This window comes from Sciurus vulgaris (genome assembly GCF_902686455.1).
Source record: "Sciurus vulgaris genome assembly, chromosome: X".
NCBI classification, from domain to species: domain Eukaryota; kingdom Metazoa; phylum Chordata; class Mammalia; order Rodentia; family Sciuridae; genus Sciurus; species Sciurus vulgaris.
The window spans coordinates 99776817-99798511 of NC_136471.1; the positions used below are offsets into that span (position 1 = coordinate 99776817).

General features: G+C 39.3%; 1 protein-coding gene across 1 annotated transcript in view; it reads right to left on the bottom strand.

Annotated features, from left to right (window-relative positions):
* MAOA (monoamine oxidase A) overlaps nucleotides 1-21695 on the bottom strand; it is a 70502-nt gene that overhangs the window by 12649 nt on the left and 36158 nt on the right. The window contains exons 4-9 of the mRNA XM_079123494.1: nucleotides 14361-14465; nucleotides 13540-13631; nucleotides 6138-6279; nucleotides 4008-4157; nucleotides 3566-3725; nucleotides 2602-2698 (exon numbers count right to left, since the gene is read on the bottom strand). Of these exons, the coding sequence (XP_078979620.1) occupies nucleotides 2602-2698; nucleotides 3566-3725; nucleotides 4008-4157; nucleotides 6138-6279; nucleotides 13540-13631; nucleotides 14361-14465 (746 nt within the window). The remainder of the gene's footprint in view (nucleotides 1-2601; nucleotides 2699-3565; nucleotides 3726-4007; nucleotides 4158-6137; nucleotides 6280-13539; nucleotides 13632-14360; nucleotides 14466-21695) is intronic.

Consider the following 21695-nt stretch of genomic DNA (forward strand, 5'->3'; position numbering starts at 1 on the left):
GTTGAGGGCATTCCACAGTTCTAAAGTACAAGGTTGTTTTCCGCTTTCCAAAAGGTGACAGTTATTACAAACAGTGTTGTGTAATTATCACCTCTGTCTTTGAGGTTTTCCTGGCCAAGTGCAAAGAGCAGGGTGGAGGCAATATATCTTCAAGGCTTTCGTTATCAAGAACAAAGTGCTGGGTGGAGTAACTGTCCTGATAAGACGGGAGAAGCTGGTCAATAGGCATAAAAGAGAATAGACAATTTCTCCTCAACCTCATAAATTCATAGTTGGGACAGACTTATGTAACAGAAGATAGATTAACAAGAGAAAGACAAGCAACTTTATTAACTGTGAAGTACACATGACATGGGTCAATGTAGTGGTATAAGTCTGGCTTTTATAAGTATATCTAACAAAGAACAATACATTTTAGAGAGAAAGGAAAGCTTCCATGGGAAGGTCAACATATGGGAAGACACTAAAGGAGTAAAGTATGCTTGTAGATTTCTCTGGCTCTGTCTCTGAGTTGATCAAGGGTTGTTTCCAATGAAGAATTTATGCCTAACTATAGGGTGAGGGCAGAGAGACCTTTTGTTTTTAAATCTCTGCCTTGCTTTTAGGCAAACAGGAAAGGCAGAGAGCTCCCTTGTATCTTAATTGTCTTCAGCTCAATGGCCCTTCACATTTTAAGGAGATGTATTCTGGTCTCCCACAGATACAAAGTTGCAGTTAAACTGGAGGAATAAGTTCTGTATAGTAGGGTCACTACAGTCAATAATAATGTATTGTAGTGGGCATAATGGCATATTCCTGTAATCCCAGTGATTTGAGAGGCTGAGGCAGGAGTATGGCAAGTTCAAGGCCAGCCTTGGCAACTTGGACCCTGTCTTGAAATAAAAAATAAAAAGGGCTGGGAGTAAAATTCAGTGGTAAAGCGCCCTGAGTTTAAGCCTCATTACTACTACTACTAATAATAATGTATATTTTAAAATAATTGAAAGAGGATTTTAAATGTTCTTACCACAAAGAAATGATAATTATGAGGTGGTGAAATGCTAATTATTCTGATTTGATAATGCCACAATGCAGACACGTATTGAAATATCACATTATACCCTATATGTAGAATCTTTTGTCAATAAAATAAATAAAACCAATAAATAAGTAAATAAATAAATACAGATTAGAATATTACTCTTCAGGAACTGCCTAAATAAACCCATTAACATCTGGAAGTGTCCTGCTGCACATGTCTCAGTTAATACAGCTGAAGCTAACCCAGTAAGGCACATGTCAGTAAATCTAATTACCAGGACAAGAAGAATATCAATGTTCTTCCATCCATAATTGGATTAGTCTACAACTGATATTCTCCTGAAACCTGTCTACCAACCTTCTGCTTTCCTTTGGCCTAGAGAAGTGAATATTAAACTGCCAAAATAACTGTACCCTTTTCTTACTCAATGGGGTTAGGTGATGAAGAGGATGTGCTGTTCTTATGATCATTATGTTGTAAGTATCTGCCTTTCTCAGGGAGTCTGGTGCTATTTTTAAAAATTTAACAAACAGGGAAGTGGTTCCAAAATGCCTTGTTAGCAGCCCAGTAGCACAGCCTGCCTTCCACGTCCTATGGGACATTAGTCTGCTCATTTTGACTTTGTGATTTTTCTAAAAATGATGTGATGTGCATGAGCTCATATCTCCCTTCAGGCAGGAGGCATGCATTTCCCAGAAGCAAAGTGAGAAACCACTGGGTCATGTCTAAAGTCAGTTGACTGACTGCTACTAAAGCTGTGTTCTTTTGTTTTGTGAGATAGAATAATGAAGTTTTTATTAGTATAGTTTTTTAGAGGGCCAAAGGGTAGGTAATCAGGAGCCTGTGGTCCTCCCTTAGTGTTTCCTTTGTGGAGATCCTACTTCCTTCTTTGGACCCCTAGTCCCAAACAGGCAGGTGGTCCAGAAGAGAAGAGCTCTCCCCCCTCCTCCAAATGTGCACACAGCTATCCTCTTTTATGCAGAGAACCACACCCTGCACCATCCATGCACTTCCAAGGGTAAGGGAAGTACCAGAGGTGAAGGGTAACTATAGAGTGACCAAGCAGAAAAAAGTGCTATGCCATTCACTCAGGCCTGGCTCCACTGTGAACTATTCCTCTGGATCATCCAGCTGTTTAGTATCTCAGGGAAAAGCTTAACAATTGTTTTGTAGCAGGTGTTTGGAATGAGTAAAAGGATAAAGCCCAGAAACGCTGTATTTGGAAGACTTTATGGGGTAAAGCAGTTGTCTTTCCAGAATGATTGTGGATATTCTGCATGTAGGCAAGGTTGGTTACCATTCTACCTGTCTAGCTGCTTTGTCTACTCCATCCTTAACCTGAAGGTTTTATGAGAGAAAGACATGTATAGGCATAAGTTCAAAATGGTATCAATTTTAGTAGTTTCTCAGTGTTCTTGTGCCACATGCAAAACATTACTATGATTATCTTAACACATGGAAACATGATATATTTTTGTTGGGTTATTTATCATTGCTTGAATTTGATTCCAAAACAATATACTTGCCAGCATCTACACCAACACAATTTGAAAAATAAAGAACACCTAGTCCTAACTTACCCCATGATGGCAGGCAGTGTTCCATCTGGTTTGGTGTCATCCAGAGTTATGGAAATTGGAGCTTCTTCATCTTCAATGATCATGCAGCCACAGTAATCTTATCCAGGAGAAAATCAATCAATAAGAGATTAAGATCAACCCACATTAGAGGCACATACATATATATAATACATACATATATATATATATGTTATATATAAATTATTTTGCTAAGAGGAAAGCAAATCTTAAAACTATTGTTTTTTGCCCCAACCCTAGAAGTCATTTCCTGTTAAATATGCACACTGAATATACAAGGATATCTATTCAACCTCACAGAAAAGGGCCCTTTACATAAAGGGCTTATGGGCAATGCATGGGAAAAATGGTAAGATGGCCCTGAATGCTAGAAAAGTTGGGGGGAGTCTATATATTAAAGGGAATTATCTCTATCAACCCTGGAAGAAGTTGTGAGAAGACATCCTGCGAGTATGAGCAGAAAACTAATTAATCAACAGTAGGCACAATATCTGGAGAGTTTTCTAAGTCCCTGATTCTGTCTCATTTAATTCTCACAGTACCAGAACAGTATGTATTTTTACCATTTTATGCTTACAGACTGATGCTAGTAAGTAACTGAAGCCTAGGAATATCCAACTTCAAACATAACCTTTTACACAGAACCCCCTGGCCTCTCTTTGCTAAAGAAGAATAAGTGGCAGGACAAGTACCAGGAGCCAGGGCAAAGGTGGCTCCCCCAACTGGTGTTCTCATTGTGGGCCATCTTTTCCCTCCCATTGCCAACAAGAGCTCTTGAGGTCATGTTGTGTTGCCGGGCACTGTGAAAAAATTGAGAGTTCTGATCCTTTCTCTACCAAACTGAAAACATTTATCTTTTTCTGCTCAGTGCCTTATGTTCAATATTACCAAAATAATGTGGTTCTCTTCACTTACTACAGTTTAAGCATGAATAAGAGCAGCCTACCCTTTTTCTTCCAGAAGGCTTCCTTGTAATACATCATGCACTTAATGATAGCCCCCATTGGAAGACGCTGAATTAACTGATTTCTCTCTGATGGAAGCTCTGGTCTGAAGTGGATTTTAGCAGTCAGGGTCGGAGGGATGGCACTAATTACATATCTGCACTAAAGCACACATATGCAAAATATCACTTCAAACACAAGTCTTTGCAGAGGGTGTGAAACATCTTTAATATTCTGAATGATACTGAGCAGTGACAACATGCAAAATTAGACAATTCGATGCAACGAAACAGAGCAAGGTGGGTCAACCAACCAAGCTGGCAAATTGGGAAAGGAGGCAGAAATACACCAGCATTAATTATACCACAGTTTTGATTATATTTGGTTAGAAGTTGTAGAAGACACAAGGCATATTTACTATAGACTCCTTTTGACTAAAATTACCTCATAGCGTTCATGATTCAGTGTCTCTATGGTGATGTTGGCACCAGACTGGTCAATATAGGTGACAGGATGGCTCAGTTTTACCCGGTCCCCAAGGAGTTCCATTATCTTCTCACTCACTTGACCAGATCCTCCTACAAATTTCCGTTCCTACAGGTAGAGGTAGGCAGGAAAGGAGATGTTGTAAAAGCCTAATGGAGGGAAATCTTATTTGCCACTGATTAGAAAACTTCCAGAAAGTCACAGTCAGACCTCCACTCTTGGAATACTTACCTATTGGAAGAACCATCAGGATAGAGGCAAAGGCAAAATATCACCTCAAACACAATCATAGTATTTGCAGATGGTGTGATATATCATCTTTAACATTTTGAATAACACTGAGCAGTGACAACATACAAAATAAATTGGATTCTCTGTACAGTTATCCTCTGTATAGTTCCCAGCCCTGAAAAGCTATTACTAGTATATAAAATTACACATCAGAAAAAAATGTTCCCCTATGCCAATACTGCCCTGATTGAATGGAAATGGCAAGTCTATGGGCTTCAGACCAAGAGAGTGGAGCATGGAAGGATCCCTGAGAAGGGGAGGGAACTGTGCTTGTCCCAGTGGGTGCATTTTCTAAGAACCAGTGGAATATTGTTAGCTTATTGTAGAATATTCTTTGGATGGCTAAAAACACATGTCAGTATACTGAGGCACAGTCCACAGTTGACAGTTAAGTGCCTCAATCATGAATAGCCACACAGTAATTTTTTTAACTTTTATAACTGACTGTTATTTTATGGCATCACTAAAGTTCTTTGTAAAAGTATCCCCATAGTGGTTCAAATCTAAATTCATAACTTGTCCTTCCTCAAGAAATAGGTACCATTTAATCTATAATCTGACCTGTGTTTTCCAAGGGTTACTTTGAATTTTAGTATAGTAAAGATCACAAACTATTTCAATCTTGTTCACTATCTACCCCTCTATATTAATTACATTGTAAAAGGGTAAACTTAAGTTCTTTAGGAAGGTTTCATGATAATGACTTGAGATTCATAATCTGAACTGTACATTACATAAAGTCCTATAGGGTTTATCTAGAAATATCCTGACTTTTCTAAATGAATGATACAAATAACATGTATCATAAAGCTACCTCACAAAGTAAAATATAGGTTAAGAAGAGTTAATGTGGGGTTTCTGCCTATAATTAAAGACACTTAAAAATGCAACAGTGCTGCATTTGCCAAAACTAAGTGTCCAATGAGCAATAACTCTCAGTGTCACAAGAATAACTTGGGAATTTCTGATGATCTAAGAAAAATAGTTCACTTGAGGGAGAAAGACTTTACACCTTGTAAAATGTACTCAGAATTCTGGTACTCAAAGAACAGAGAATAATTAGAAATAAACTGCTACTAATTAAACCTCTTCCCTCCCAGGCATTACAATCCTAGAAAAGAGATACTCATTCTCTTTGAATGTGGAGCTTTGATGGAAAGAATCTCAGAGTCTGAAGAACCAGGGAACTAGAATTCTGGCTTTGCTACCAGGTTGCTATGTGTACAGTCAATGAATCAAATGAGTTCACTTATCAGTTATGGAAGTGGTATGGAAACTGGGCAAATACAAATGGAACAGCAAAAATTTAGAATCCAAACTGTAGAATTTACTATGGAAAGAATGGTCATAAATCACTGTGTTAATTAGAACAGTCGTTTCCATTATATAACAGTTAATATAAATAAATAACTATGAAAAAGTGGAACAAAAGCCTTATATTTAGAATAGAGATGGCTTCAGTACAATAATTTTACAAGTACTAAAACTTTTTTGAAACTAATTTATTTTAGTTTTCTAGCTTCTCCTATATTAACTTGTTTAATTTTTCCTACCTCCAAAAGGAAAGAATGTAATTCCCAGGACAGAATTAATTCAAAATGAAACATTCTTTACCTATGAACTTCTTTTCAGGAATAGAAAAAGGAAAGGAGAAATTTTTTTCAGACATGTTTTTTGAGATCATTTTACACTGCTAATTATTCATGATTGGAAATACTAAATCAATTATTATGACATTGTGCTGGATGAGGGCAAAATTACAAATACAGTTACAATTTTGGAACAGGCATGCCGTACCTGGCCTCCATTGGTGACTGAGAATATCCGAGTTGTTCCACCACATTGTTTCACATACCACAAGAACCACAGGGCAGATACCTCATGGGGCTCAGAGGTCACATTGATATTCACAAAAAGAGAAGCAAACTGCCTTGCAGTCCTGTTCACAGAACAAGAGAGGACAATATGTACATGATTCACAGGAGCACATGTTTTCAAATTGCAAGTAGAACCAGGTGTGGTGGTGCATGCCTATAATCCTAGCTACTCAGGAAGCTGAGGCAGGTGAATTGAAAGCTCAAGGCAAGCCTTGGCAACTTAGTGAGATACTGCCTCAAAATTAAATAAAATATTTAAAGTGTTGGGAATGCAACTCAGTGGTAAAGCACCCTTGGGTTCAGCCCCAGTATCATAAAAAAAATGCAATGTAGTATGTTTAGCAAGTATTTCCATTGCTTTTGGAGGAAAACAAAAATCCCCATAGGCTCAAGTTCCAAAGGAATGCATTTTAGTCTTGGGGAAGATAAGTTTTCTCCCTCTGTTAAGAAATTATGGAGCCTATAATCTCAGCTACTCCAGAGGCTGACACAAAAAGATTGAAAGTTTGAGACCAGCCTCATCAACTTAGCAAGATACTGTACAAAAAAGGATGGGGATGTAGCTTAGTGGTAAAGCACTTGTCTAATATGCACAAGCCTCTGGATTCAATCCCCAGTCAGTACTGTGTATCCCCGACCAAAAAAAAAAAAAAAAAAAAAAAAAATTAAAGCAAAGATGAAGAAGAAGAGAAGGAGGAAGAAGAAATTAATTAATTAACTAATTAATTTTGGGTTAGCTCCAAATATGCTAAGCATACTTGTGTCTAAGGGTCAATGAGCTTATTGGGGATCATTAGGGACTTTTGTTTTTTACCCATTTTAACAAACATCCTCTATTCTCCATTTCTTTTGCCTCTGCCCTAGTTCAGGGCATACTATCTCTCACCAGGCCCACAAAAGTGGGAGCTCCTACCTGGTCAGCCTACAGATTCCCTCTCATATTCTTTTCTGTCCTATATGCAATGAGGTCTTTTAAAATTATAAAACTAAAAAAAAATCCCCAAGCTTCTGCTTAAAACCCTTCAATAGTCTAAAACAGAAAGGTTCAATCTCAAATGTAGCCAATACATATTGCACAACAGGCTGTTCAACCAGTACCCAACCTTCCCTGACACCATTTATTCTTTTATTGGGGTGGGATACTGGGGATTGAACTCAGGGGCACTTGGTCACTGAGCCACATCCCCAGCCCTATTTTGTATTTTATTTAGAGACAAGGTCTCACTGAGTTGCTTAGCGCCTCACTCTTACTCTCGATCCTCCTGTCTCAGCCTCCTGAGCAGCTGGGAATACAGGCATGTGCCACTGTGCCCAATCACCATTTATTCTTATTATCTCTATGATCCAGGCACACTAACCATTCAGCTGCTAAACCTGTCTATATCTTTCCCTTCACAGGACCCTCACAAAAGTTGTTCCCTGTTCTCTCTGCCTAGAAGATATTATCCCCCTATAGCACACAACTTGCCCTGTATCCCCCTGCCACTGTGGCTCCTTCCTAGAACATACCCTTCCTACCACCTCTATCCTTCCCTCTCTCCTCCCATCTTCTTTAGGTCATACCTGGAATATATCATCCACCCTTCCTGTCTCCCCCAATCCCTGTGCATGATTCCTGAAAGATACTGCCCTGCTACACTATGCAAGGTTCCAGTGTCCCTCCTGTTATTGGCTCTTTCCTGGGACAAACCACAAACCCCATCCCCCAACTTTCATGCTTCTTGCACCCCTCATTCAGTGGATCAATCCTGGAAAGCCATTCTCCCAAAATCCAACCTAACTTCCCCCTGCCTCTTGTGGGTGATTTATCTAATTTCGTCTATATCAAAACTCCTTGTATATCCTACCCTATTCAGTGGCTCACTCCTAACAGCTATCATCCACTCAATTCAATACATCCATCCTGTTTCCCCCAATCCCCTTGGGAAATGCGTGGAAGATACCATCCCCTGTACCCCTCCATCCTTCTATGCCCTGGTTCTTGTGGGTAATTCCAGGAACATACCATATTCCCAAATAATCCAACTTTCCCTGTCTCACCCAACATCTATGTGGCAATCCTTGCTGGAAAATAACATCCTTCCTGACAATTTCCACCTTTTATGCCCACCTTCCCACCATTCCATCCACATTCCAGGAAGATACCATTGTCCCAATACCATTCACACATACTGCCTCCCCCTGCCTCTCTGGATCATTCCTGGAATATACCATCCTTCCCCAGCAGCCACCCTCCCAGACTTTCCCATAACTCCATGGGTCAGTTCTTAGAAAATACCATCCCCTGAAATCCTTCTATCTTCCCTGTCTTCCCTCCCTATCCCTATCAGTTATTCTTGGAAGATATTATCCACCCCAAATATCCACACATACTGTTTCCCCCTGTATCTGTGGGTCATTCCTGGAAGAAACCATCATTCACCACACCTCCACCTGACTTCCCCCATCTCCTATGGTGCATACCTGAAAGACACCACACCCTCCAGAATCCACCTTCCAGTCTACCACTGCTCCCTTGCTTCTGTGGACCATTCCTGAATTATACCATCCCACCTACATGTAACTTTGTCTCCCTTACACTTTCCAGTGGATCATTTTTGGAAGATACCATCCCTACCATATCTACCCTTTCCTGCCTCTCCCTAGACCACACAACTAATTCCTGGAAGATACTTCCTTTGCCCCCCCCCCCCAGAAGTCACCATCTCTTCCCCTCCTCTCCCAACCCTTTGGATCATTCTTGGAAGATATATCCCCAACACCATTCACACTGTCTCCCCTTTTCAACATTCCTGGAACATACCATCTTCACAAAATCCTATGGCAGAGGAAGTGTTGCTTTCCCCGCCAAACACAGTGAATCATTCCTGGAATGCACCATCCCCCAAACAAACCACCTATCCTGTCTCCCCCTGCCTCTGTGGATCATTTTTGGAATCTACCATCCTGATCACTTCTAGACTAACCTGTATCCCCAGACCAAGAAAATCATTCTATGAAGATACTATTAACCCCACCCCCTTCATTTTCCACCATATAATCCCCCATGGCTCCTTTGGGCAAGTCCCAGAATACAACATCATTCCAAACTGGCAGTTCTTTTGCTCAACCCTCCTTTTTTTCCCATAAAATATCATACCTTCCTTGTCTTACCTCAGCCCCTGCAGCTCATTTCCAGAAGATATAAACCTACCCCATAATTACTCTTCCTTCCTCTCCCCTGACTCTGGCTCATTTGAGGAAGATACCATTACCCTTTTTTGTTTGTTGTTTTGTAGTTTTCCCCAGGAGCACACAGGGGTGATCCAGTGAGCTAGATTCTCCAGCCCTTTTTATTTGCAATATCCCACATCCCACCACATCTACTCTTCTCTGTTTTCCCCTCAGCCTCTGTGTTGTACCTGGAGAAGATATTATCCCCAAGACAGACTACCCACTCTTTCACCTACCCCTACCCCTTTCAGTCCTGGAATATACCATCCTGCTACATTATACACTATCTCCCTTACCCTGGCTCATTTTTGGAAGACCATCTCCCAAACATCATCCACCCTTCTTTTCTCCTTCTCCCTCTGCCTCTGTGGGTAATTCCTGGAACACACCACCCCCCTAAATCATCCGACTTTCCCTGTCTTCCCCAGGTACCCTTGGGTCATTACTGGAATATACATCACCACACCACATCTACCCTTTCCTGTTTCCCTTAGCTCCCCTTTGGAGTACTTTTGAAAGACACTATCCTCTCAACCACTACCCACCATCCTGTCTAACCTCCTCCCTGCAACTACTGCCCCTACTCTGCTCCCACCGCTGCTTTGGGAATATACCATTCTGCCCCAACACAAAAATACCATCTCCAGCAACTGTCCTACTTTGCCTCTCTCCCCCCACCCCCTATGGGTCATTCCTGGATACCACCCTCCCCAAAATGTCTACCTTTCCTGTCTCCCCCTATGGGTCATTCCTGGAAGATATATCATCTACCACACACTCCCACATGTGTCTTTACCTACCCTCTATGGTGTATTCCTAGAAGATACCACACTCTCCAGGATCCACCCTCTAGCATCCCTCTGTGGGTCACTCCTTGAATGTACCTTCCTGCCCTAGCATCCATTATTTCTTTCTCCTAACTTGATTTTGGCTCATTCATGGGAAATATCTTATCCTCTATCATCCAACTTTCTCTGAGTCCTCCAGCTCCTATGGATCATTCATGAAACATACATCTACCATTTCTTTCTCTCTCTTATACCCATGGATTAATTCTGGAAAATACCACCCCTCTACATCATCCAACTTTTCCTATCTACCCCTGTACCTGTGGGTCATTCCCAGAAGACATCATCTTACCAAACTACTTATTCTTTATGTTTGCTTCCTGGACCCTAACTCTTTCCTGGGAAATACTTCCTCATCCACCTTCCCTCCCATCTCCCTTATGATCTGGGCTCATTCTTAAAAGATATCAGAACCCCCACAAAACATCCATGCTTCCTGCCTACCACCCACATGCATTGGATCATTCCAGGAAGACACCATTCTACAAACGACATCCACCCTTCTTGTTTCCCCTACCCCTATGGACCAAGATCCTTGGGAGACACCATCCTACCCATATCTGTTCTTCTTTTCTTTCCTATACTATCCAGTGCCACCTTCTGATACCAGCATACACACACCCCAATCTCCATCTACACATCTTGTTTTACCTTGCCCCTTGAGTCTCTACTGCAAAGTATTATTTACACATTCCACCAGTCTCCCCTAAGCCCTGATGTGAATTCCTGGAATATAATATTCTCACCATTCAATCCCTCATCTTCCCCTTGCCCTCTGGGTCATTCCTGGAAGATATCATTCCATTCCTAAAACATATAATCTTCCCATTTTCCCCAAGCCTGTTTGTGCATTACTGGATGATACCAACCTGCCACAACATCCATCTTTCCTGTCCCATTGGGTCATTCCTGGAAGATTGCATCACCCTACCCCATTCACCTTTCTGTCTGTCACTGTGGGTCCTTCCTGGAAGATGTCATTACCACCACATCTACCTTTCCCAGCCTATTCCCAGTCCCTAAGACTAATTCCTGGAAGCTACTTCCCAATAACCTGCCCTCACCCCTACATGATCCATAGTCTCCTCTTCCCCCAGCTTCATTCATAGAAGATATACCCTCAATACCCTTTATCCATTCTGTCTCCTCCTGCTCCTGTTGATCATTCCTGGAAGATATCATCCCATTCACTCTATCCTTACCTGAGTTCCCAAAATTCCTTTTAATCAGTCTTTAAGGATCCTATCCCCTTCTCTTCACTGTCCATTCTCTGTTTCCCCCCTCCCCCAGTCACAATGGCTCATTCTTGGAAGATACCATCACAACTTCCCTGTGTCCTATCTTCCCACCCTACTCCTCCACCCAGTAGATAATTCTTGAAAGACAATGTTGTCCTAATACCATCCACCCTTCCTGTCTCCCTCGTCCCTGGAAGATATTCTTGCCTACCCCCAACACACAAGCTTCCTTATCTTTCCCCCCCAATCCTTAGGCACATGCCCAGAAGAAACTATCATTACTGTCAGAATCCACTCTCCATCTATCGCCTCTCTGCATCTGTGGGTTGTCCCTGGAAGATACCATCTTGCCACACCATCCATTCTTCCTGATTAGAACCTCTGACCCTGGCTCATTCTTGTAAAATACCAGTTCCCAAATAACACCCATCCTTCCTGTCTCCCAGATGCTACTCGGTGGATAATTCCTGAAAGTTACCCTCCCCCCAACACTATCCCTTCATCCTGTCTCTATCTGCCCCTGTAGGTCATTCCTGGAAGATAGTATCCCCCTACATCATCTAACTTACCTTATTTCCCCCCCAGCAGCTTTGATTCATTCCTGCAATATACATCCCTACCTCATCTACGCTTCTGTCTCTTCCAAGTCCCTATGAGGAAGATATCTTCCTGCCATGATGACATCCACTATTCCTGTGTTCCCTGCCCTTGTGGGTTATTCCTGGAAGACACTATCCACTCCATACCATTTACCTTTTCTGTCTCCCACCCTGGCCCTGTGGTCATTCCTAAAAGATACTAAAACATATACATCATCCACCCTTCTCAGCATCTGTAACTCATTATTGTGTGATATTATTCCCCCAAATCATACAACATATCGCACACTGTTCTTTTCTACTCCTAAGCCTTGTTACTAACTCATTCCTATGACAAAAGATACCATCCTGCTACAATATCTGACATTCCCTGCCTTCCTACAGCCTCTTTGTACCATTCTTAGAAGATACTACACCCCAATACCATCTACATGTCCTGTCCTGAGGGCTGTTCCGAGAAGAAACTATCCCCCAAACCATGCATCCTTCCTGTCTCTCCCCCATGACCCCTGCAGGTCATTTTAAATTCATGTACTAATTCCTAAGTTTCAGTTTTAAGAATGCTGCATCAAGAAATGCTTTATTTTACTCTCAAATCAGATGAGTTTGCACCTGTTGCAGGCACTCTCTTAGACTATATGTTCAATGTAAGTCTTGCTTGCTAGAATATAAGCTTCATGACAAGTTCACCACCATTCCTTATTCAGTGTCTGACATAGTACCTTCATATAGTAGACCCCAAATAAATATGTGCTAATATGTACATAAACATGCATATTAATAGATTAAAACACATGTAAAATAAATACAGTCATGTTCCACATAATGGCATTTTGGTCCACAGTGGATCACATGTATGATGGTGGTCACATGAGATTATATGCCTAATGATGTAGTAGTCATCTTAGTTAAAACACACTCTAGGATGTTCATTCAACCATGAAATTGCTTAAGAAAACATCTGTCAGCAGGTATCTCTGTCATTAAGTCATAAATGTACTGGTGAACTATAAGATACTAAAGGAATAACACAGATTTTAACTGAGACTATTAAATAGTTTTTATTTTCCTAGATTCCCTCTAGTTTCCAATTATTCTACATCTCTGGAATTATTTTTCAAATATCATCACAAACAACTTTTGTAGGCAACCTGTACATAATAGAAAAACATCATTAACTGGTTTTATTGAAGACCATATGACTCTTTCATCAAAAGATGTCCTATTTCAGGTACCTAATTTTTTTATTCATTCAGTTCAAACCTGCTCTGAAGTACCTAAAGTGCCCTCAAAGTTACTATCAACTGGTAGATTATTAGAATTCTTCTTAACATTTTTTCCTATAAGTTACTTATAAAGCTCGAGACAGGATAGAAAGGATCAGAGGGGGAGATAAAAAGTAAACTTTAAATAATCAAGTGTACTTTGTCCAGCAGATTTTATCGATAAGATCTTTCATGGTCATCTTGTCCCATTCCTCAGCATGAGGGGCCTGCCAGGGCGCATCAGCTGGAATCTGCAAGGAAAGGAGGTCCCATGCTCAGGTATTATGGTAAATGCCACCACCAACCCTCAAAGAGGCTTTTATGAGAACCTCTAAAAATTTATTTCTTGGTCTCTGTTGGAATGTGTGATCGGCTTGGAATTCTATGTATGTGTGGAAGAGCTCTTTAGCTTTAATGTTGTTGATAAAATAATAATGATGATAATCATAATTATATATAAGAACATGTATAAATTTATGTGTAATTATGATTAGGATGATCATGAAAATAATAATAATAATAACATTATGTTGAAAGCTAATACCCAGTTTAGGTCCCAATTCAAATTTATAGAGCCTGAAACTAAGTAACAAAACCTTGGGGCAGCAAGTTCTTCCTTCCTTTACTATTTAAAGTGGTATTACAATGGACAAGATTACCTTAAGTAGAGATATTTGGCAGAAATGTCATATAATGCTTAATGGCATAGGATCAAAGGTACACTGGAATTAGTATCAGCAGGAATAAATTTGAATACTGGTTCCCTTGCTGTGTGGTCTTGGGTCAATTATATAACCTCTTGGTGCTCATTTTATCCATTTGTTGAGCAGAAAATCTACCAGCTTTGCTGAGTTGTTGGTGCACTGGAAATCATATGCATCAATGTCCAGAGCAATATTCCCTGCCCCAGGGAAGGATATAAAACAGGTGTCACTACTATTTCAGGAATAGGTCATATGCAAACTGAACACACATTTTACCTCCTTTCCCATGTTATCCATCGTTCGCCACAGATTATTGTAATCCAGATATGCAAGAGGATTCCACACGGGAGGAAATGCTCCCCGAAATGGATAAGTTCTACCCTGAAACATAAAAGCAAAGAGTATTAGTTGAAAAGAGTGATATCTTAAGTTAGAATGGCATTCAAAAAATACAAGAACCAACCAACTTAAGATAGTCATGTTCAAAATAACAGGATCCTTTACTATATCAGAAGCATTCCCTCTGATGAAAAGTAAATATATTGTACCTACACAGGCCCAACTTTAATAAAATTATCAACATTTTCCCAGTGCTGTACTAGTTGTTTTTAACTTACAGGATATCATAGCTTTTGATTTGTTTCTACTTATTTGAGTAAATAAATAAGTAAATTCATCCTAGCATCTAATGCTGAGGGTATAATATTCCTAACTCCTGAGTTCTTATCTAATCTCTTAGAAGGATGTTCCTGCCCAGAGGAGAACAAGATGAGGACATAGAGGACTATCTTGAGACAATATAAATGACATTAATAGCAAAGTAGACTATCTCAGACCATATTTTAAGGTTTATACAGGCTAAATCAAGACTGGCTACATGATAGACTATGTCTGATGTCAAGAATCAGAATGTTAGCAACGTGGAATAATGGACATTTGCCATTTGGGGCTGCCCAGCATCCTTTCTCCTTTCATACTAGTACCATGGTTTCTTTTGGGAAATTGTCTCTAGTCCTCTGTGTATAGCTAGGTAGGGAGGATGGTCCTCAGTACTAACTGCCATTACAGAAGATAATGGGTTAGTTTCCTCTTCTTCCTCCCCCATACCTCCCTATATAGCCCACTTGTGAGCCTGTTAAATGACACTGGTCAATCATACACCCTCAGAATACTCTGATCCTGGAGATCATCACCCATGTATAGAAGAAAGTGACATGTGGGTTCTCTTTCTCTGGGGCAGTACGCTGTGCAGATGTTTCCTAGTACAAAGGTCATAGTTAGGGTTACTGCCCCTAACTTGCCAGAGCTCTCCTAACCTGTGCTCATTCTCAAGTGCAGTCCTTCAGCCTCATGTTGATTCTGTGATTCCTCTCATTTCTACTCAGTAAACTTCTTGTTAGTACAAGTAGGTTTATATGGCTTGATACCAATATTCCTAACATGAAGACAGCTCAGTTTTGCAACCATTTACTTTATTTCATTGTGTGACACACACTGTGCTAAGCAAAAGTAAGGGTAAGTGAGGTTGAATCCTTAGGAAAAGAGACCAAGGCTAGATAGTTTCTAAGGTCTTACTTAATTCCATTTATAGTTAGCCCTCTGTATTCTTGTGTTCTGAAATTACAGATCCAAAAAAGCATAGGTCAAAATATTTTTTAAAATTGCATCTATACTAAACATGTGCAGATTTTTTTCAGCATTCCATAAATGATACAGTGTAACTATACAGTATCAACATCGCAGTAGGCATTATACACAATCCACAGATGATTTAAAGTATATGGGAGGAAGTATGTAGATTGTATGTAAATACTATGCCTTTCTATTATTATGTCATTTAATATAAGGGACTTGAACATCCTTAGATCTTGGTTTACACAGCAGGTCCTGGAATCAATCTCCTGCAAACACTGAGGGACAGCCGTACTTTCAAAATAAATTCTTCTAACTATTAATAAGATAAAAATATTTTTACTAGTAAAATTTTACATGAGAATTTGGTTTTAAATATTTGCAGAAATATTACTGCGTGTAATGCACAATACCAAAATTTGTGTTAGATTTTTCATACAAATTCAAGAAAAACTGGTTTTCAAGGCAGGGACACAAAATATAACAGCATGCATGCATACACACATATACCCCAGTTGAGTAAGAATATATGGCATCCATTAAGTGACAAAGAAGTAAATTTCCCTTCCACACAGCAAATTCAAATAACCTTGCTAGATTATGCGATCTGATTTCTCATCTGAAAATGCTATGTTGAAATGGAGCAATACAACTTTTCAGACTCTAAATCCTTTATCATCATTGCCACCATCATCACTAACATTTATTGAGATCTTTCTCCATGTCTAGCACTGGCTAAAGTTCTTCATACGCGTTATCTCATGTTATTCTCTCCACAACCCTATGAAGGCAAGCACTATTAATATTTCCATTTTATAAATGAGGAAACTAAAGCCCAGTGACAGTAGCTAGTAAATAGTAGAACGGAAATTTCCTGCTCCCAAAGCCTTTGCTCATAAAATGTGCTTTCCTGCCTCCTACATGGTTGATGAAATGTAGAGATAGGTTTGTTCTAGAGACATTTTACACTTCCCCACTAAAAGAAAGAGAACTCTGAAATGTGAAACTTATAAATCTTCCACATGCATCTTTTCTGTTTTGAAGTAGTAAAAATAGAGACTAAGAAGGCCCAGGGGTATAAGAAGACTGCCAAGGAAACATGGCCAACTTTGAAAAATGCTAGCACATGTTCTGAGAAAAATGGTCAGAGACATTTTACAGAGAACACAAAAATCGCTATGGAGAAGAGAGAGTCTGGGGTTAAATTAATAGTTTGGACAGCTTTCAGAACAGCTGGTTCTTTTTATAATTCTTCCCTAAATTGAAATCAGGAAAAAAAATCTCCATTTTCCTCTGTACAATGCACTTCTACTCAAGAATAGTCTCAAACAAATCTTATCTCTACTCTGAAAAATAATATTTTATTTACAAAATTTAAATATTCTCAATCATCTAGAGACATTAAGAAAAGCATTACAAATATAATTCAACAAAATGTGTTCCATATTCCCAGTAAAGTTTTTCACAGGGTGATGCCTAAGCATCCCGTAATCTGAGCCTTGATAAAACACAAATGAGGCAGGAGAAGTGGAGTGTTCAGAGAAAAGAGGAGACTCTGGCCTGGCAATCTCCTTAGGAATGGGAGCCATGGAATGTTCTAAAAGAAGACCATGAGGACCTTCTATGACAAACTTTCATCCTGTTAACACTCTCATTGTTTTCTGGCTTCTCTGTTCTTAAGGCACAGAAAACCTAAATCTGCCACAAAGAAATGTATATATGTGGGGAACTAGCAACTACAGGACACTTCCTCCTTTCTCACAAGTAAATGAAAGGGCTTAGTTCCTCCATGGCCTACTTCTAGACTAGACAGTTCACAACTACTGTCATATGTATGAATCCCTAAAGCAATTCAGTAAGAGGTTCCTGGGGATGTCTTTTGGCTGAGGACTGCCTGAGAAGCAGGGATCTTATGTCTCCTAAATGTGATCCTATAGTTTCTCACCAAGGCATAGCAGCTTCTCAATCCTAAACCACTTCTCAGCAAGAAATATCTTTGTGACCTAAGATGGTGAGGCAGGAGCTGTAGGAATAGACTTTCAAATGACTACTGCTCTTTAAAAAATAAAAGGAATTAAAAAATCTAGAGTATTAGTACCAAATTTATTTTGTGTCTATGTTCTGAAACTTTACTACTTTTCCAAAATGACCTTTAATCTCAAAAGTACTGACACAGCAGAAATTATCGATGTCCAGTGGAACACAATGTCCCTGGAATTGTACCTAAAATACTTAAGTCCCTTTGAGAAATCACATATTTAATCTACCAATGTTCATAACAGGAGGCTATTGACAGGAGACAGTTTATGGCTCCCACATTATACTTTATTGTTGGTACTATAAGATAAGCCAAGTTTATAGCAAGCAAGTAGCATTTACTGATTGGTACGTTGAAAAGTTTCATCTCTCTGTACTTTCATGATTTAGTTAAGCAAAAAGGAAGTGAGCGCTATTACAGTATCATAGGTCACTGCAGAAGCTGCCAAATATCTTTCTTTAATCGTCTAGAAAATAAACAGTTTCTGTATTGGTTTAGGGACATGCCTATCCAATTCATATGAATTCCTTGGAACCTGTGTAGTCCCACTGTTTTGTGAAAAAGCTTGTAAGAGAAATCTTCTGATAGTTTCTTTTTTGTAGTTCATAAAAATGATTTAAATAAAAAAATCATCTATAAAGAGACCCACTAAATAGGATGGCAGGATTGTGCTGTATTAAAGGTTAATAAAACAATTTTATTCCCCTTTCCAAATGGAGGTAGCTAAGATAGCCAAGCTTTGTTATATATATATATATATATATTTAGTTGTAGGTGGACACAATACCTTTATTTTATTTTTATGTGGTGCTGAGGATCAGACATGGGGCCTCACACATGCTAGGTGAGTACTCTACCACTGAGCCACAACCCCAACCCAGCCAAGCTTTCTTGAAACATAAGTAGCTTCCTTCACTCGACCTTGAAAAAGCCTCTGTACTCTACAACTCTATGCAGCAACACTGAAAACATCTATCTTTTCCAGTTGCCATTCACTTTTTTTTTTTTTTTTTTACTTTTTACTATTTGGTGCTGGGGATCAAATCCCAGGGCCTCATACATACCAAGCATGTGCTCTACCACTGAGCTATACCCCCCAACTCTGTGTTCTTCTTTCAAGAGTCAAATTCAAATGATGCCTGTGTTTCTTTCATATCCTTTTATTTCCTAAAATCTGACTTGCATCCTCAAAAATTCACAGGGGCCCTTTTCTCTAAAGTTATCAACGAGCTCCTTATAGCCAGAACTGAAGGGATGGATGGGTGCATCCCATTATTACTTGGCTGCTTCTGACACTTACCCATCAGATTGTGCTGATTCTCCCCGTTCGCCACCTAGTTCACCAAGAACCTTCACTCTCTGAGCCACTAAATCTCCTGGGTCCCCTACTTAGCCTTTTCCTTTTCCTTTACCCACCCATTTCCCACTTCACTAGGGAACTCGTATACCAACTGGTTTTGTTATTGTATTTGCACAATGGTTTGCATTTTTTATGGGTTTTCTCCCTCTATGTTTTTAAGTACCAAATTGCTATCTACAGCTTCTGACACAACTTCAAGGACTGGCAATATATTCTTGTGTGTTTGCTCATGCTGGTATTTCATTATATTCTCAACCCTTGTCTCAAGGCTTACACAGTGACCAGCTCATCCAGTGGGTCTCTGAGTTTCACAGCCTCATCTCTGGAAAAAGAGAAGCATTACACTCAGGTATAAAAGATGCCCTTGTATCAAGATGGATTTTAAATTAATAATTATGCCATTTTTCCTAAGAAATTCTAGTTATATACAGAAATCTAAAGCAAAGCAATTAAGATAGAAACAACACAGTTTCTTCTGGAGGCTCTTGGGTAATGAAGGATCATTAGCAAAGAAGTTTTTAAATATGTTTCTCTTCTTTCACAAACAACATTAACACAGGAGAAGGAGGCAGTTAGGAAAAGGATGAAAATGTTACATTGTGAGGAAAAATGACTATTTGTCTTATTAACCTATCATTCACATACCCTATAAATCACCCATTTAAAGTTACATATCAATGATTTTTTGTATATTCACAGAGATTGCAATCATTATCACATCAAATTTTAGAACATTCTCATCACCCCCAAAAGAAATCCTTACTTTTAAGGAGTAACTCCCCATTTTCCCCACTCCATTTTTAAGGATTGTTAAATTGTTTTCCAAAGTGAACACACTATTTTATATTCCCACTAGCAATGTTTCCCTGTCTTCTGCAACACTTTTTGAGTATAGTCATCTTGGAGGGTATGAAGTGGCATCTCATTGTGATTTTCCTTGTCATCTGCAACACTTTTTGAGTATAGCCATCTTGGAAGGTGTGAAGTGGCATCTCATTGTGATTTTTAATTAAATTTTTGTGTTTATCTGGATAGAATCCAGGGTTTTGTACAAGCCTGGAAAGTGCTCTACCACTGAGCTAAATCCCTGGACCTTGATTTTTTTCTTTTTTCTTTTTATTTTTTTTAGTTTTTGAGGAAGAATCTCACTATGTTGCCTAGGAAGGCTTCCAACTCTTGGGTTCAATGGATCCTCCTGCCTCAGTCTCCCGAGTAGCTGGGACTCTAGGTATATGCTACTGTGCCTCGTTCTTCATCTGGCTCTGCATTCGCCCAGTTACTAATCATGTTAATTATCTATTCATATACTTATTGGTCATTTATATATCTTCTTTAGAGAAGTGTCTCTTCAAGTCTTTAGGTTGTTTTTTTTAAATTGGGTGGTCTATCTTTTTACCATTGTGCTGTAAGAGTTCTTTACATAGTCTGAATATGAGATAATTTGCAAATATTTTCTCCCATTCTATGGGTTGTTTTCAGTTTCTTGAGGGTATCCAGATAACAAAACTTTTAAAAAATATTTTTATAAAGTCAAATTAATCTAACTTTTCTTTTGTTGCTTGTGCTTCGGGTGTTATCAATTCAAGTATTGCTTAACCCAGATTTAAAATATTTACTCATTTTTCTTCTAAAATTTTATAGTTTTAGCCCTTTTATTTAGGCATTAAATCTGTTTTGAGTTAATTTTTGTACATAGTGTGAGGATGAAGTCTGACTTCATACTTTTGCATGTGGATATCCAATCATCCCAACACCATTTGTTGAGTGGATCAAACCCAGAATCTGGTGCATGCTAAGCTACATCCCCAATCCCATTTGTTGAATAAACTGTTTGTCCTCTCTTGTTTTGCCACCCTTGTCAAAGATCAATTCTGTAAATGTAAAGGATTATTTCTGGATCCTCTATTCTGTTCCATTGTGTTCTATATATGTCTTCACGCAAATACCACATTGTTTTGATTAATGTAGTTTTGTAGTGTGAGTCCTTCAAAGTTTTTCATGATCAGCATAGCTCCATCATTCAGACTGTAGCAGATGCTGTTTATACCGTAACTTAAATCCTACCTCTGAGTTTACCATGAGCTATAGTAGAATATTCCTAGACCTCTGCTAGCTTCCTACTTTAACTGAACTTATGCTTCACTGCCTGAGGACTTTCTTCTGGGACTTTGTTCAGTCTGAGAGCAGGACATCATGAAAATGGTGGAAATCTGGCATTCACAAGGCTAACACCAGCCAATGAGGGCATGAATAATAAATCTTGGTTTTCCTCTTCTTGGTGGGGCAATTCTGTAGCACATTTCACACAGTTCCTCAGGGGGTCTCTAAAGACATTGAATTTCAGTTGCCCATATATAAGATAGATCATTAATATACCTTTTTATTCCCCTACCTGAAGGTAGTTTATTTAGGAACTTATTCCAGATTTACTTTAGGGGCACAATCAATGTTCTCAGGTCTGTTTTGGGCAAAAAAAAAAAAAATTAAAAAATTAACCCATAGATCTATGGACTCTCTCTGCACTAGCTGGACAGCAGATGTGCTGCCTGAAGTTCTACCTTTGGGAGACTATGCCTTCACC